General features: G+C 39.0%; 1 protein-coding gene across 1 annotated transcript in view; it reads left to right on the plus strand.

Annotated features, from left to right (window-relative positions):
- The window catches only part of MARK1 (microtubule affinity regulating kinase 1), a 2,314,196-nt gene that overhangs the window by 969,691 nt on the left and 1,325,578 nt on the right, over window positions 1-18,927 (plus strand). Inside the window, exon 5 of the mRNA XM_044061667.1 lies at window positions 16,575-16,640. Coding sequence (XP_043917602.1) covers window positions 16,575-16,640 — 66 coding nt within the window. The remainder of the gene's footprint in view (window positions 1-16,574; window positions 16,641-18,927) is intronic.

The following is an 18,927-nucleotide window of genomic DNA, read 5'->3' on the forward strand; positions in this document are numbered from 1 at the left end:
GCTATCTGCCCGAAGGCATTTATAAGCCTAGCCAGAATGTGTTGGTTTTCGCCGCCCCCTTAGATTAGTTCTCTGTTTTTTTTTTTTGTTTTTTTTTTAAGCAACCACCAGAATTAAACTTAATAAGGCCTAACTGTGCCTAGGCAATTCAGCTCCTGTATTCCAGCTCAAAAAATCATTTCCTTATACTGATTTGCTCACCGTGGACTCCTGACAGAGTACTCTGTAGGGAATTTTTAGTCTCCCAACTCGTAACACTCCAAAAACATATGCTCCCAGCTACCCCTTTCTTCCCCATCACACCTCCAGCATTTGCTGTCTACCTGAGAGAGAATTATTTAGAGTCTGCTTTGTGTATAAAAGTACCTATGCAAATATTTAAAGACTTCCAAGAAAAAATCCTAAATATTCTAGACTTTTTTTGCATATTTGGGAGCTATGCATATGTCCTCCCATTGTTTCTAAGTGAATTGCTTATCTGATCTCTCTGCAATGTTTTCTGACCTACTCTGATTCCTATAGTTATTGTGCAGTATTTCATATGCCCTACTAATTATTCCCTTTTTTACAGCAGCTTCTGTTCCAGATTAATCTAGAATAATACTAGAGCAGGTGTTGTATTATACTTTGGGATTCTCCTATCTCTTTTTCTTTGCTTATACTCTCATATTAATCCCTGATAGGGAAGGCAGTCTCTAGCTTGCAGTCCATATGTCTACTTGGCCTTTTCCCATTCTATTACCTTTCCCTCTATAGTTATTTGCTCCCAGTACCTTGGTTCTTTTGCCAGTTTTCTTCAGTAAATTTCTGCCCCCTCTTGCCTATTCTCTGTACCCCTAATTACAGTCATCCCAATTGGTAAAAATCACCTTTCTACTTTCTTGTGTTGGCTTAGTCATTAAAATACTTTCTGCTGCTTTATGAATACAATGCTGTGTATGGCTGCTGTTCTGTTAAGGATATGAATATTAAACCCCACTGTCTCCTTATTCCTTGAATTTCCCCCAGCTTTCATCATCATCCTATTCCACTTTGAATTATAGATTTCTGCTTGTGTTGTGTATATCAGCCTTAACTGTGTAGCTCTGAAATATCCCTTCAAATCAGATAATCCTAAACTTTCTTGTTCTGTTGAGAGGCTAAATTTATCCCACTTGACTCTTGTCCTCTCTCCTTCCCAAATAAAATTCTTAAAATCTTTATTAATATCTATCCACAACTTCTCTGGTTGCTAAAGATATTCCCGATTGTATAAAACCATATCCATAGGCAAGAGCTTCCAGTTTTAGTTTCTGCATTATCTTTTGTTTAGTCTCTTTTCACATATCCTGAACTGCCATAACAGAATCCTTTTTAGCCTAGGTATTGCTGAAACCAATTCATGCATATGCACATAGTTTTACAGTAATTGCCTTTGTTTTATCATGTTTAATTTTATATCCTGAAAAAAACTGAAACTGTCTCAGAATGTTCAACAATACTGAGATGTACTTTTCTGGTTTTATCAGGTACAAAATAACATCTACAAATAAAGCCGTTTTTTTTATTGCCATACCAGTTATAGGCTTGAATATCTGAGTCCCTTATTTTCTTTGCCAGTGGTTCCAAATATAATGCATATAAAGGGGAAAGAGGACACCCCTGCATGGTTTCTCTGCTTAAGCAGAAATTATCAGAGAGGACCTCACCCACTTTAATTTTACCTCCTATTCCTAATATATCCTCCTACTCAACCTATTTTTTTTCAGGAAAAGCAAATGCTTCTATTGCCCTGCTCATAAAGTCCCAGCTTAATCTGTCAAATGCTTTCTCAGCAATCAAGACTCATCAACAATGGTATTTTCTTGCATTCTGCTTCCCTCTGGATCATTAAAGTTCTGTTAATGTTGTCATATCTTTGCCTCCCCTCCACAAGACTAGATTGATCCATATTTATCAGTTTTGGCATTACTTTTGCCATTCTTTTAGCCATTATGGTCATGAACACTTAATAATCATGGTTTGAGATTGAAATGAACCTGTATGAAGCTGGATCTGATGGATCTTTACCAACTTTAGATGTTACAGCTACCACTGCTTTTCAGGATGGTGATACTTCTCCTCTTAAGATACTGTTAAACAGAACCTTCCAGATCTTTATCAGTTTTTTCCAGCTTAGCTGCCATACTTCCCCAGGAATACCATCTATTTCTGGGGACATCCCTATAGCTTCATTATACATCACAATTTTTACCTCATCTCCTCCTGTCCTAACCATTAGTAATTAAGCCTCATCTGCCTCTAACCTTGGCATATTTAATTCTTCCATAAACATTTCCATTTGTATCTTTTCTTGATTTTCATATTTCTCTGCTTTATACTCTGAGTTTTGGAAATATTTCTAATATCACTACAGAATCTCTTGTTACCTTCCCTTGATGTTCTTCGTGTTTCACTGTTGCAGTCATTACACTTGGGTTATCCTGCTGGCAGGCTATCCTCAGTCAGCCAGAATTCCAAAGTCTAGGTCCGGCGTCGGTTGCTGTCGCCTCTTCCCTGTCGTCAGTGCGCCAGGGGTATAAAAGATGCAGCCGACACCATTTTCTTCAGTCTTTCTTGCCGCGCGGTGCCCAAAGCAGAAGCAGTTTGCAAGTGCCGGTCGGTCGACTCCTGAGATTTTCGTGTTTGGATTTCAGATTCTAAGTCTTCATTTAAAGCCAGGTACCCCATTGGGGAATACTTTTTTTCTTGCTCCAGACCGATGTCAGAAAAAGTTAATTGTATTTCTTGTGGGAAGCAAATACCTCATAAGGATTTTATTTCTTACTGTATTCCTTGCCTAGGCCCTGACCACGACGTTGCTTGTTGTCGGTTTTGTGCTAGATTTAACCAGCGCACTATAAAGCGCCAGTACGATTTTGCTTTTCACTATTTTGGTAGAAGATTTAATTACACAATGCTGTCGGATAACTAACTGACTACCACAATTCACAAGAAACGCAAAGAAAAAGAAAAGGACAGGCATCAGAGGTCTAAAACAGACGAGGCTTCTTCTAAGCCAGTCGCCGGTCCGCCGGCTCTCAGTGAGGCGCTTTCACAGCCTCTGACTCCCGCTACTTTGGACCCACAGGCTGCTACAGACTCCCACGTGGAGTCGCCTAGGCCGCTGGAAACTCAAGGTATTGGACCTTCGGAAACGATTTCCTCAGATGGGTCTGGAGTCGCTGAGCAGGCATCGGCTTCTGAGGATGTTTTCAGACCTACTCAATTGTACATTAAAGCGACTCCAGCTCCAAGGGCAAAGACTAAAGCATCTTTAAAGACAAACAAGTACAACAGCCTCATAGTCAGGCCTCCATGCCCAAAAAACAGATGCTCAAAATGGCCAAAGACATAATTATTTTGATCAGGGGTTCCCATCCCCCTCCTGATAAGAGGCCTAGACAAAGAGGCAGAATATGAATCATCAAGATCAGGTTTTCATTTCTTCAGATTCCTCTACTGATCAGGAATACTCTCTTCCTCCCTATGAGGATTCTGATGCTGAAGAATCTATCCCTTCAGCCTCTCCTCCTGAGGGTTACTCTTTTGGGGAAACCTTGAATACCATGAGGGTACATTTCCACTGGGAGAGCCAAGATTATTCTGAATCTAAGAAAAGGCTCAGGGACTTCCTTTTACTCACTCAACACAGGCCCCTAGCTATTCCGCCTGTGTTAGATATTGTAGATGTATTTTCAGAGTCCAGTCTGACTTCTTACCTCCAGCTCCTGTTAAGCCAGACAAGTACTACAGGGTGCCTGATTCTCATAAATTCATTTTCAAGAACCCTGCTGCTGACCCAGAATCTATTTCTCAGGGTCCCAAACGGGTCAAGGCATCCACTGCAAAAAACCCTACCCCCTCCGTCAGAGATTCTAGGGCATTAGACAGATGGGGAAAGAAGATTTACACCTCTGCTACCTTGGCTATAAGGGCTTTAAATTGGCAATTTCATATGCTCACATATCAACAATATATTATGTCACTGCTTAAACAGAAAATGTTGATAAATTCTGAAGGTGCAGAAAACAAAGACATGCTGGATTTATTGCATGCAGCTGAGCAAGTTGGAAAGCATACTTGCAATGTGGCTTTGTTTCTTTGGAGGCCTCCTGCAGGGCCGCTGTCACGGGTTCTGTCATTAGGAGGCATGCTTGGTTAAAGGAACAAAATTTACCAGATCATGTTAAAGCAAAATTATTAGATGTTCCATTACAGCATGATACTTTTTTTGGTGTTAAAGCAGAAGAGGTGTTAAAGAAAATGGAGGACAAAGCCATATCTGTGCAAACAGTCAAGGATTTCTTACAGGTACAGCCTCCAAGATTTAGCAGACACTGGCCTACAAAGAATTGGTCCTTTCCAGTGTCAGACAGACCATAAAGGGACAGATGCAGACGCCCAAGAGGCAGATCCCAGCCCCAAGGTTCATACAGGTCTAAATAATGGGGTGCTTCTACCTCCAGAAGTGGAGAAGACAAATCACAGCCTTACAGGAAACAGTCCCAGTGACTTCTCCCTGCCTGCGCCAAGCACTTATCTTCTGGCAGCACCTTTAGGGGGAAAACTAGCACTTTTTTCTCAAAATTGGCAGATCATAACCCAGGACAAATGGGTCTTAGACATAGTGTCACAGGGCTACAAGTTTCACTTTCAAATCCTGCCAAGGGCAAACGGTTGGCCAGACCTACCAAAAAACCTATGGGCAGAGATGCAAAAACAAGTCTCATCCCTCATGGACATGAGGGCCATTCAGCAAGTACTGGAACAAGAGCAGGGACAAGGATTTTATTCAAGACTATTCCTGGTAGATAATATTCCTGGATGCAAGCTTAAATACAACTGTCCAGATGGCTTATCTCACGCCAGACAAACAAAGGCAGCTGACTACCTATTTCAAAGTGTTGGCAACAAAGGCCCAGTTATCTGCAAGAAAAATTCTCCAGGCTTTGGGCTTCTTGTATTCTATTAATTCCATATGCAAGACTGCATATGAGAAAACTTCAGTGGTATCTAAAAAGTGTTTGGACTCAGCATTGCCACAGCCTGGAAACAATAATTACTCTCATTCCCTGCCTGCAACAGGAGTTTCGATGGTGGGCAAAGGCCTGTCACCAGAACAAGGGACAGCCATTCACCTTACCCCCAGTCAGGCAGACATTGACAACGGATGCATCAGATTATGCCTGGGGGGGGGGGCACACATGGCAGGAAGATGTATTCAAGGCACATGGTCTGCCAACCAAATGCATCTACATATCAATCAAAAAGAGATGCTAGCTGTTCAGAATGCTCTGACAGCCCTTAAGGACCTACTTCATCCGGGACAATTACTGATAAAGATGGACAATACCACGGTCATGTGGTATATAAACAAGCAGGAAGGCACTCCTTCTTACCCCCTCTGCAGACTAGCCATGACTTTGTGGTACACAGCATTGACTTACCAAGTACATCTGCAGGCACAATTTCTGCCAGGAAAGATAAATACTCTGATAGACGAACTAAAAAGAAAACCTCATGGATCCCCACGAGTGGAAATTTTATCCACAAATCTTCAAAATGATAACAAGGAAATGAGGATGCCCGGAAATAGATCTATTTGCCTCTCCTCACAACTGCCAACTAAAGAGATTCTGCACAAGAACTTATCACAGACAAGCATGGAAAGTGGATGCCCTGTCTTTCAGCTGGAAACACTTATCACTACCTCTCCTCCCCAAGGTACTCCTAAAGGTCAGACTAGAAGCCAAAAATGATACTGATTGCCCCAGACTGGCCCCGCCAGTACTGGCATCCAATCCTAAGGAACTTGTCTCAATGCCCAGCCTGGACCTTACCTCATATACCTCACCTACTGTCCCAACAAGACAATCAGATCCTGGACAGCCAACTCAAGACCTTAAATCTGACAGCATGACGGATAATGTAGTCATACAAAACAGACCTCTCACTAAAGCAGTGATGGATGTAATTTTGGAGGCTAGGAGGCCTAGTACTAGAAAATCTTAAGCTGGAAAATGAAAGAGATTCTGTGCCTGGAACCAGGCACAAGGAATTGACACAGCTGTACCAAATATTCCTCAGATTTTGCAATAACTGAGATGCTGGACAAAGGCCTATCCTTTTCATCAATTAAAATTCATGCCTCTGCCATTTCGGCTCATTACAATACAGAGCCACCAATCTTTTCTCATCCTTTAAGGCAATACCTCAGAGGAGCCAAAAATTTAAGGCTTCCAAGGAGATCACCAATACCTGCAATACTTAACTGAGATGCTGGATAAAGGCCTATCCTTTTCATCAATTAAAATTCATGCCTCTGCCATTTCGGCTCATTACAATACAGAGCCACCAATCTTTTCTCATCCTTTAAGGCAATACCTCAGAGGAGCCAAAAATTTAAGGCTTCCAAGGAGATCACCAATACCTGCATGGGACCTCAATTATGTTTTGGAAAAACTCACTCTGCCCCCTTTTGAGCCAGCCGCTACAGCTGACATAAAGTTTTTATCGTGGAAAACAGCTCTGCACCTGGCAATAACCTTTGCAAGATGAGTCTCAGAGCTACAGGCACTCATGGCTGTGGAACCTTTTATCATTTTTTTTTATCCAGACAGGGTTTCTCTGAGAACAAACGCAACATTTATGCCTAAGGTAGTGTCCAGTGTGGCCCTTAACCAAACTATTCATCTGTCTATTTTTTATCCAAACCCACAGAATAAGGGGGAGAGGATTCTGCATTCTTTGGACATACACAGACAGCTATGCTTCTACTTGAACGGAACCAAAGCTTTCAAAAAGACTGAGCAACTATTAGTGGCATATACTGCAGGATCACACGGAAAGGCGATCTCAAAGCAGACCATATCAAAGTGGATAGGCCACTGCATTCATTTCTGCTATTCACAACATGGCAAGCCAGTGCCTGAGGGCATTAGGCCACAATCTACCAGAGCAGCAGCCACTTCAGCAGCCTTCCTCAGGGGAGTACCAACCAAAGACATTTTAGAGGCTGCTACCTGGAGTTCAGTGCACACCTTTACAAAGCACTATCACTTACCACTCTACTCTAAATCCAGGGCAGGCTTTGCCACTGCAGTTCTGCAGGGCCTCATAGCCGCTCCTAATGCTATTTAGCTCCAGCCTCCCAACCATAGCTTTGGGATGACTGCAGCAGTGAAACACGAAGAACATAATACAGTTGTGTACACTTGCCATAAATGTAGATGTTCGAGTGTATTCACTGTTGCAGTCCAGTTTACCCTCCCACCATCCCCCATCTCTTTTTGCCGGAACTTAGCTTCACTTCTCTAATTTATAACAACCTATGTGGTGTATTTGCTTGTAGATGAAGATATTATATATTTTGGTGCATGCATATTTTATTGGCATATTTTTAGCATTCCCTTTTGTGGGGGGGCACCTGATATCTGGGGTAAGAAAAACTGAAGAAAATGGCGTCTGCTGCATCTTTTGTACCCCTAGCGCACTGACATCAGGGAAGAGGTGACAGCAACCGACGCCGGACCTAGACTTTGGAATTCAGGCCGATTGAGGGTAGCCTGCCAGCAGAATAACCCAAGTGTAATGACTGCAACAGTGAATACACTCTAACATCTACATTTATGGTAAGTGTACACAACTGTACTTTATAGGCTCCCTACTTTTGGCGACAGGCCTTTCTACTTTCTGTTGTCTGAGTCATTGTGTTCTAGTGTTATCAAAAAACAGTTGCTTAACAGCAATCTTTCTAACTAAGCTTTTGCATATTATCGAAGTAATCCCTTATTTTCTGCCTAGCATTCTGCTGTTCATCTTCCTCTTGTTCTGTGAGATTTCCCCTATTCTGCAGTACTTTAATATTTGTCAGTCCCTGTAAATAATTCTTATTTCTTAACTATAGCTTCCTTTCTTTTATTTTTTATTTTCAGTAGCAATTTCTGTCCTCTGTAACAGCGCCTGAATAATCTCCACTCCCCTTTCCTGAAATTCCTCTCTCTTCAACCGATAGGTGGGAAAGTGCCATTGTCTCATTTTTATTTCATTACCCGGTGCTTTTATTTTAGCTATTATTGGAGCATGAGCTGAAATAGTTATTTGGGGTGAGTATCAAGACCTTCAGTTAAATGCAAGTGTTCCTGTGAAATGTAAATTCTCTATAGCCTACCCCAGTTTTTATATCTTGAGGAATAATATGTAAATTCAATTTGAACTCCTATTACTGAATTCACATCTTCCATGCCAAATATTTTCAAAAATTTCTTCAAAAATCGACCTTCCTTTGTTATATTTTTCTTACTGTGGCCCTCAGACACATCTTCACTGCTGCAAATCAAATTCCAGTCCCCCACCTGTAAGTAATATTCCTTGCTGAAAACTGATTATTTCTCTCAGAATTTTCTTAAAGGAGAACTGCACCCACAGACTCAAACATTTTTATTTCATCATGGTTTGGTGTTTCCTACATTTTAACACTACTCTGGGAGTATTTACATGTTTTTAAAATTTTTTATACGTAATTTCTGAGTTTGACCACATGGGGTCTGGCATCTTGAAGTAATTCTGATTATTTAGTCTGCCTCTAGGTATCCTGCAATGCAGTGCTCATCTGTAAAAAGTTGCATCATACAGGCCTCTTTCATTTTAAAGCTCCTGTCACTGCAATGATTTTACATGCGTACACTGCTGTCCTTCAGCCAGTTAGTTTTAAGTAACATTTCATGCCGGTCAATGACTACTTAAAATACAAACAGTGCAAATGCCTCAGAACAGACTTTCAAAGTGCGTTTTACTGCTGCTGCTTTTTAGAATGGCTAAACTGCAGTTTTTTTGTGAAGCCTGAATTGTAGTACTTTGACTCATCTCCCATCTCCTTCACACCTAACTTCCCTAGCTGTCAAAGTGATAAAGGTAATTTGAGCTGTTACCTGCTGTGATTGATAGCTCCCAGCAGGAAACCTGACTCACGTACTGTTTCCTTGTTCTAGCCTTTGCTTTCTGTATGGGTAGGAGAAAGACCAGACAGCTATGACATCACAGGATGGGTGGGTTTTTAGGACGGTCATGAATGATGTCAGCTTGCAGAGGGAATTGGCCAGAAAACTACCTGTATTAAGTGGCCTTGATGACATCAGTGAATTGGAGACTTTTTTTCAGGGTGGGATAAAGGGTTTTTGAAAGTGAAACCACCACCGTACAGTAAGGTACTGTTCTAGTGGAGAGAAAGTCAAGTTAAAATATTTTAAATGCTGTGGTGGTGTTTATTCATAGCAGGGGCAGTAAATAGGGAGAAAAAGGACAGAGAACTTGAGCATTAAATAGTAGAATCCCATTGTTCTTTAAGCTCCATTATAGCAGTTTTAGGTGGAATGTAAATACATGCCAGTGCAATCCTCCTCCCTTGCCAGTAGCCCCTTAGTAGTACAAATCTGCCATTGTTATCTTTTTTATCTTCTATCACTGTTGGAGCTCCTTTTGCAGTTAATATACAGCGGATATAAAAAGTCTACACACCCCTGTTAAAATGCCAGGTTTTTGTTTTGTGATATAAAAAATGACACCACAGTAAATCATTTCAAAACTTTTCCCACCTTTAGTGTGACCTATAACCTGTATAATTCAATTGAAAAACAAACAAATCTGTTGGGGGGGGGGGATATAAAAAAATAAAAAACAATATAATAAGCTGGTTGCATAAGTGTGCACACCCTTAAACTAATACTTTGAATGCTGTAATTAAATCAAAGGGTGCTTCAGCAGTCTTCTTGGGCATACATCTGCCATCAATTAGAGACTCTGATTAACCCCAAGTAAAATGCAGCTGTCCTAGTAGAATTTTCCTAACATTTACCGAGTTGCCTGCTACAGCAAAAGCCATGGTTCACAGAGAGCTTACAAAGCATCAAAGGGATCTCATTGTTGAAAGGTATCAGTCAGGAGAAGGGTACAAAAAAATTTCCACCTCATTGGATATACCATGGAACACCGTCATCAAAAAGTGGAGAAAATATGGGACAACAGTGTCGTTGCAAAGAACTGGATGTCTCTCCAAAATTGATGAAAAGATCAGATGAAAAATGGTCAGGGAGGCTGCCAAGAGACCTGCAGCAACACTGAAGGAGCTGCAGCAATTTCTGGCAAGTACTGGTTGTGTACTACGTGACAATCTTCCATATTCTCAATAGGTCTGGACTGTGAGGTAGGGTTGCAAGCCAGAAGCCTTTTCTTACACAGAAGAACATCCAGGCCCAGCTAAAATTTGCAAAACAATACATCAAGTCTTCCAAACGTATGAGGAAAAATGTACTATGGTCTGATGAGACCAAGGTTGAACTTTTTGTTCACAATTCCAAAAGGTACATGTGGTGCAAAAACAACACTTCGCATCAATAAAAGAACACCATCCCCATGGTGAAGCATGGTGATGGCAGTATCATGCTTTGGAGTTGCTTTTCTTCAGCTGGAACTGGGGCTTTAGTCAAGGTGGAGGGAATTATGAACAGTTCCATACCAGTCACTTTTGGCCCAAAACCTTCAGGTGCCTGCTAGAAAGCTGAAGATGGAAGAATTTCACCTTGCAACATGACAGTGACCCCAAGCATACATCCAACTCAACAAAGGAATGGTTTCACCAGAAGAAAATTTTGGAATGGCACAGCCAGAGTCCACACTTAAATCCAATAGAAAATCTGTGGGGTGACCTGAAGAGGGCTGTGCACAAGAAATGCCCTCGCAGTCTGACAGATTTGGAGTGCTTTTGCAAGGAAGAGTGGGCAAATAAAGTCAAGTTCAAGATGTGCCATGGTGATAGACTCCTACTCAAGAAGACTGAATGCTGTAATTAAATCAAAAGGTACTTCAACGAAGTACTAGTTTGAATGTGCACACTTATGCAACCAACTTATTGTATGTTTTTTATTTTTTATATTTTTCCCCTATCAATTGAATTGTACAGGTTGTAGGTCACATTAAAGACGGGAAAAGTTTTGAAATGATTTATTGTGGTCTCGTTATTTATACCACAAAAACCTGGCATTTTAACATGGGGTGTGTACACTTTTTATATCCACTGTAAGTACTCCTCATTTTCTTTGTCCCAGGTGTTCCGCTGAATCACCTTCCTGAAAACTTTTCTTTATCAAATTTACATGTTCAGTTCTTTCTAAGCATGTCTCCTGTAACATAGCTATTTGCACTCTACATTTTTTAATATAGCTCACTACTCTTTCTTGTTTTTATTTGTGTGAGGCTATTTACATTTAAAGACATTAATGAAAGCATCATTGTATTAAGTTATTCCCACCTTTTGTGTATAACACTTTTTTGTTAAATGTGTAGTTCCAGCTTGTGTTACAGGCATGCAGTGTTCGGCATTTTGAACTTCTGTACTATTGTTTCTTGTCATATCCATTTGAGTCTGTCACTTCGTATAAAACTTTGTTTTACTGAAAGTCCTCACAAAGAAATAACCCCCCCCCAATACCTCCCAAAAACCTGTCAACATATACTGACACACAAAACTATGTTGCACCTTCAAATTACTGAAGTTTTATCCTCCTAATAGGGACAAAAGTCCCAAGCTAACAGCTGCACTCACAGTCTTAAGTTAACTTAAAAGAAAGGTTATCCATGCTAAGACTCATGGGTGCAGCCTGTGTTTCTACTAGGTACTGATTGGTTTTGTCTTGCCTTTATAGCTCTCCCTGTAGGGAAAACCCCTGAATGTTTTCAGAGAACATTATCTCCCAACTAATTTCTCTTTTCTTTTTTCCCCAGCCAGTCACTCTCCACCAGACTGTAGCCAGTTTCTCTTTATCAGATTGTCTTCATGGAGATGAGAACCAGGCAGCCAGTTTATCAGATTGTTTCCATGGAAACATGAAGAACAGCTACAGAATTGTTATTGAGCATATATATATTTGCTAGAAAAAAAACCTCTTAATATTCAGTGTTTTTTTCATTTGCTTGCTCTCTCTTAAAACCTGTTACTAAATCAATCTAAGGTCTTTAATCCAGAAGAATGAGAAAAAGAACATACATTTTTCTTTGTCATGTTTTTAACCAGGCTTTTTTTTAATTACAGTACCTACATTTGTAAAACTTACAAGAGGAAAGAGAAAAGAAGGGAGAAAGAAAAGAAAGAGAACAGCAGTACCTGTTTCCATTCCCCATTACACTTGCAACTAAGTGAAAAGACTTTACTATATAGCATGTAAAGAAAAACACAACACAAAATTGGCAGTATTTAAAAAAAATCTTTAAGTTAACTTTCTCCCTCCTCTTCCCCTCTCCAAAGCACTTTTATGAACACTAATGACATGAAGTAGGGCATATGCTTTACATTCCCCACCAGTCTGACAGATTCTGAAAAAATCCAATATTTCTAGATTTTCTTGTTCTGTCATATTTCACAAATATAATTATTGCATTGTAATCCCATATTAAGTTGCTAGTTTTATTACTGTTCATTTCTGAAATCCTGTCTCTGTTTAATTTCCAGCGTATTCTCAAGTCTTCTAGTGTACTCTCATGCTCCCTTCCTTCTCTCCATTTTTCATTATAAAATTTGAAAAAGGTTTCACAGGTACAGTCCCCCTGTCTTTATTACCAGAAGAACAAGAACCATAACCTCCTCCAGTTTCACAGCTTACTTTTTATTGAACAAACTTCTGTATTTCCTCCTTAGTGTGTACTTCATCAAAAAATGATGGTCTCTCCAGGGAAGAATTCCTTATAGACAGCTGGATACAGCAGTTTGAATCTCACACCTGCTTCTTGACATTCCCTGAATAGTGGAATAAATGTGATCCTTTTCTCTCTTATGTCCACTAAGTAATCATTCTGCACAAGCACTCCGCTGTCTCCCACTTTGAGTACTTTTGCCCTTCTGCCACAGTTTTGTCAGAATCAACTCCTGCTGGTAGGAATGCATCTTTAATATTAAAGGTCTAAGTTGCTTTCTTATAGCCAGGTTTGGAGCATTCACACAATGTGCCCTTTCAACATACAACTGTTGTGGAATACCAGTCCAGTTGCTTCTTTGTGTTTTTATTAAAGTAATAGTCTGTTCCTTCCAGCTTCTCCGGTATAACTGAAAATCTCAGGTTTTCCCTGCGGGCTCTGTCCTCTAATTCTATTATTTTTGAAAATCTCTTCCTAAGCAGTCTGATATTCAGCCAGCCTTTTCATTTCAACCTCAGATTTTTGCAGCTTTATCATCTCATCTGAATACCTGTTTAAAGTTTTTTCCATTTTTTCCAGCCTTTTGTTTGTGTTTATGTACTCCATCACGGTTTTGTTTGTTTTAACCAGGTCTGTATGCAGTTGTCTTGTATCTTCCTGTAGATTATTGGAAGTCATGTTTGAAGGTTGAATTGCTTTTTGCTGAACAGCTGCAGAACTTTACCCATTCAGTGTTTCTTCCTTACTTTTTGTAGCTGTTTTTTTCCAGGTCTTCTGTATTTCTTTATTCTTGGCATCCAGGCAGTGCACTTAGTAGGCAGTTACTGAAATTTCCCTATAAACATGAGTATGCTGGCCTTTTCTGTTGAGTTTCTGTTTTCACACTGGGAGAGCCAGAAATATGCTGTTACTCAATGTGCAGCCATCTTGGAAGTCTGTTTACAGTGTCATTTTGGTTGTTAATTTTGTATGGATGCTAGCTACCTATAAGTTAGTGTATGTGAAGGGTCTGAGGCAAGAATTAATTTTTCAAGGTTTCTCTCCAACAAGCTGTGTTTGGACAGAGGAACCAGGCAGGGATGTCCCCTTCCCCCTTTTTACTTTGTATTTAGAGCCATTGAGAAAGAAAATAAGGGACTCTCAAATTCAATTTTGTAAATGGTATGGTAATCAAGAAAAGTTAGCTTTATTTGCAGATAATATTTTGTACTTGATACATTAAAAAAAAGGCATTTTGGTGTCATAGCATTTTAAGAGATTTTCAAGTCCTTTAGGGATATACATTTCATGAAGATTAAACAAAAGCTTTACCAGTAAACTGTAGACCCACACATGACTTGGTGCAGCAATACCCATAGTCATGGGGTCCTATGATAAATTACTTGGGTGTTTGGATTAAGAAGAATTGTGTTGTTGCAATGAAGTGTATGTGGAAAGAGACTAAAAAGATAATACAAAAATTGAGAAAATGGAACCCCAGATGGTAGAAACAGTAAAAAAAGTTTTTTAATCACTTTAGTTTTATTTGCAGGTCAGGCATTTTCTTTGACAGGAGAAGTGCTGAATGATAACAGAGTTGATGATTTATTTGGGAAGGGAAGAAGGCAAGAGTTAAGTAGGATAAGTTAATGCTCCCCTTAGCACAAGGTGTGTTAGGAGTACCTGATTTGAGGCTAATCAGTGTGACATCAGTTGCATCACTGACTCCAGTGTCTGCCAATTCAAAACTCCTTCCTTTAAGTTGGGGAAATTCTAACCTGTCTCCATTGAGAAGCACCCAGATGTAAGCAGTAGCCCTAACCCCCCCCCCCCCAAGAATGGGCAAGTTGAAATCTGTCCATTTCTTACCCTTCCTGCTTGTTTTCTCCAGTGCCTTTGCTAATCAAACTTGGACCTTCTCTGTTGCTGTCGGGGCTTGAACCCTCTGTAATGGAGCAAAGTCATTTTTCAGTCTTCATTTTGTCTTCCTTTGTTTTCCTAAGTAGATGGTAATATTTTTCTTTTGTATAGTTTGTTTTTAAATCTTTTCCAAAAAAAATGTTGTATTTTTTATTATTGTAATGTGTTGTCTTTGTGCAAATTTAATAAAAATAAAATTAAAAAAATGAGGTTCTGTTTCTAATTATACCACTAAGTTAATAACGTTAATATGTTGAGTTATTTGAAAGAAGCTAAAATGGTAAAGATAATTCAGTGTGAAAAGAAAAATAAAATTATTTTGGTAAATTCAGAAACACTATAGTAAGCACAGAGGTATCTTAGTGCTATATAGAGACTTAGCAATGCCATCACTGGTATCTACAAAATGCTTGAGACAAAACTTAGCATGCCCTGTAACTTCTCTGTTAAAAGCTGCTGTTGTATTTGTTGGCAAGTTGTTACCATATGAAATCTTGGAGAGCCATTTACAGTCAATTCACTTTTAATATATGATAAGAACAGGTGCAGATGTTAGTTTTCATTGGCCTGCAGGTTTTTGACATTGTCTTTCTTATTGGCTGGTTAGTTCCTTCAGGTTCTAGCTGTTCCATTCTGAACCCAGATTGCTGATGCATTAGTAATAGTTGTTTAATAGCACTAGTGGTCCCATTTGACTAGTCACAATCTGAATACAGTAGAGAGTCGATTATCTGAACTAATTGGACCTAGGGTAGTTCGGATAATCAAATTGTTCAGATAATTGAACATATAATTGAACCAGATAAAATCATCTAAAATCTTTGTTTTTTTTTTCCTGCATGTAGGAATGCACTTTTCAACCATTCAGCGATTCCAATGGATAATAAAGAATATTTTTTTTACATGAGCTGGCTACAAGCTCAAAAAACATGCTCAAGCAAATATGTATTATGTTTACATATTCAGACTTAATGATTTTTCCTACTCAAACTTTGGAAGACTGGTTCTAATAATTGATGTTTCTGATAACTGACGTTCGGATAATCGACTACTGTATTAACCTCTTTGCATGTGAAGCAAGTAACAGAGCATGAAGTCACAATACCATGTGTATGTGAATATAGCTGTTAGTGTGCAGTACATTTATCTTTTTTGTTGTGGTTTGTAATTTTTAGATCGTTAATCAAGTAGTGTATGAGAAGCAAGGCATGCCTTTTTTCCTACATGTGCCGATTAGATTAAAAATAAAATCAATAAAAACACCAGTCATACTATGGGTGGGTGTGTGGGACAGAGAGACAGAATTATGGAAAGCAGTAGATTAAAATGATGTTTGAATACTAAGGCAGTAATGTGCTATAATGTTTATTCTGAAACTTTTGTAATGTAAGAGGAAGAAATTCAGGAAGAATGAATTAAAACAAGGATAAAATAAGGATAAAAATATCCTTGGAAGATTCTATGTATTATCCTTTATCTTTTTAATGATGAATATGAATCACATTAGATATTTGTTCTTGTTTAGTACATTCTGTTGTAACAGCAAGGCTTGTCCACAAGTAAAAAGACAGTATGCAAATTGCAGTGTCCTTTTTCTTACACCATCTGAAATTAATAAAGTGAACTTCTTTGTTTGTTCAGCAATGCAAAACTTCATGAAAAGTTAGTGGTACACACATTTGTAAATAAAAGGATGGCCATGTACCTGCAAATATTAGAGAGACCATTAATCATCAAATCCTGTTTAACCTTTATAAAGCCGTTATTTTTATTGCATATTCTTCATATTTGCACGCAACCTGTGATTTGATTATTTTTGTCATGCTCTAGTTCTGATAGAAAATTCAATCATTTTATTTGAGTATTTGTGATTTCCTTAGTGTTGGATGTTAGAACAAGAGCATTTTGACAATGCTGTGTGTTAAAAATTGCTGTGCTTAATGCATTATTGATCTCTCCCTTTATTACAGTTAAATTATTTGAAGTAATTGAAACAGAGAAGACGCTGTATTTAGTAATGGAATATGCCAGTGGAGGTAAGTTGCAGAGGTAAAATTGTAATGAATTGACAGTAGTGGCATTTTTTTTTTTTTTTTTTTTTGGTGAGGCATGTTTGTTTTTCCTCACTTGTTTACCCAAGGGTTGTCTTATTTCTGTCAGTAATTATTCTAAACCTTCCTTCATTCTGATGTACATAATTTCTATTTTATGCTTCTTTAATTCCCTTGCTGCCTAACTTGGTGGTTTGAGATATTACATTAACCCACTTTCTTTTCTTCTGCCTAATGAATTTTTTTTCTAGATGCTTTTTACCTCCCTACCTGCCAGTGCTCCTCCAGTTGCTTTTTAGCCTTCTCATTCCTTATCAGTGATACATGGCCATTTATTCAGGTGTGATCTAAATGGTGGTAGCAGTCATCCAGAGAGATGAATGAAGGCTCTTTCTGCTGCTACCATGTGTGGACCATTTGCCTTCTTGCAGCTGACCCCATGCAGACCATCCAGGCTAGTAACCCGAGAGACCCACAGTAGTTTGTCACTATCACTAGCAGTCTTTACCCTGCTGCTGCCATTTTTGTAGTCTGTTAGCATACACACACCTAGAAGCCATCATAGACTGCTGGGGGGGGCGTTTCTAAACTCATTACAGCCGAGTGACGTCTCCAGGCATTTCTGCAGTTACGTCCTACTGCGCCTCTAGACGTTAAATATTGCCTGTTCATTTTGTATTTTGTGGAATAATATATAAATTCACTCCAAACTCCTAGTACTGAATTCACATCTGCCATGCCAAGTATTTTTTTTATAAATTTGCTTTCCATGTGTACCCTGCTTTGTTATATTTTCCCTTCTGGGCTTCCAGACATCTTCACTGCTGCAAATCAAATTACAGTCCCCACCTGTAGTATATGTAAGTAATATTCCTTGCCAAAAACTGATTATTTCTACCAGAATTTTCTTAAGCTCCATTATATCAGTTTTTCAGTGAAATATAAATAACATGCCAGTGTAATCCTCCTCCCTTGCCAGTAACACCTTAGTATTACAAATCTATTATCGTTTTATCTTCTGCTACTGTTGGAGCTCCTCTTGTAAATTAATACAAGTGCTCCTCTCTTCCTTTGCCCCGGGTATTCTTCTGAATGACCATCCTGAAAATCTTTATCAAATTCACGTGTAGTTTTTTCTAAGTGTCTCCTTGAGCATAGCTATTTGCACTCTTCATATTTAATATAGTTCACTATTCTTTCTTTTGTGTATTTATCTGAGAGACTATTGACATTTAAAGACATTACAGAAAGCATCATTGTCTTGGTTACTATTCCCACCTTTTATGTATAACTGCTTGTTTGTTAAATGTCTAGTTCAGCTTTTGTGTCACATGCATATACTGTTTGACAGGTTAATATTTTATACAGTTCTTTCTTGTCTCCATTTGACCCTATGTCATGTCTTAAAAATGTTTGTTTTCTTGAAAGCCCTCAAACAAAAATAAACACCCCCAACACCCACCTAAAACCTATTAATAACACACAAAACTATGTACATCTTCAAATGTTGGAAGTTTACCATCCTAGTAGGAGCAAATGTTCCAAATTTACAGCAGCATACTGACTTGAGATAACCTAAAAGAAAGGTTATCCAGGCTACGATGCATGGTACATCTGTGCTCCTAATAAGTGCTGTCTGGTGTTCTTGTCTTTATAGCTCTCACAGCTCAGAAAACACTTGGAGAAAATGCTTTTTGAAAGCATTCAAGCAATTTCTGTTTATCCGATTATCTACTAGAGACTTGAGAACCAGAGACAAAACTGCCAAGCATTCATTTGTTTGCTAGAAAAAGGCTTATATTCAGTATTCTTTTTCATTTGCTTGCTTTCTCTTAAAACCTGTTACTAGATTAAGCTAATGGCCTTATCCCAGTCATTCCCCTATGCAAGAATGCGAAAAAAGCACACTATTTTTTCATTTGACAAGCTCTTTTAACCATTTTTTTGTTTACTTTGCAGTGCTTATTTCTTACAAGTCAGAAGTGACAAACTTCATGACACCCATGCAGACGGGAACTGAAAGTTCGACTGCTGAATCCTACACTAAGGCAATGTACGAGCACATCCACTCGTGCATGAATCGTGCCATCCCCAATAGAACCATGATGCTCTCCTCCAAAAAAAGGAAGCCAATTTGGTGGTCCCTTTCCATAAACAAACTTTACAACAAAAGGAAGAAACTGTTGCAGAAAAGAGGAAAATCCCAGGATGCAAAAAACTCTTACCAGCCTCAGTAAGAAGCTGAGATCCCTCATAAAGTCCTCCAAAGCTA

Source organism: Protopterus annectens, chromosome 1.part0 (assembly GCF_019279795.1).
Source record: "Protopterus annectens isolate FY-2018-M chromosome 1.part0, PAN1.0, whole genome shotgun sequence".
Classification (NCBI taxonomy): domain Eukaryota; kingdom Metazoa; phylum Chordata; order Ceratodontiformes; family Protopteridae; genus Protopterus; species Protopterus annectens.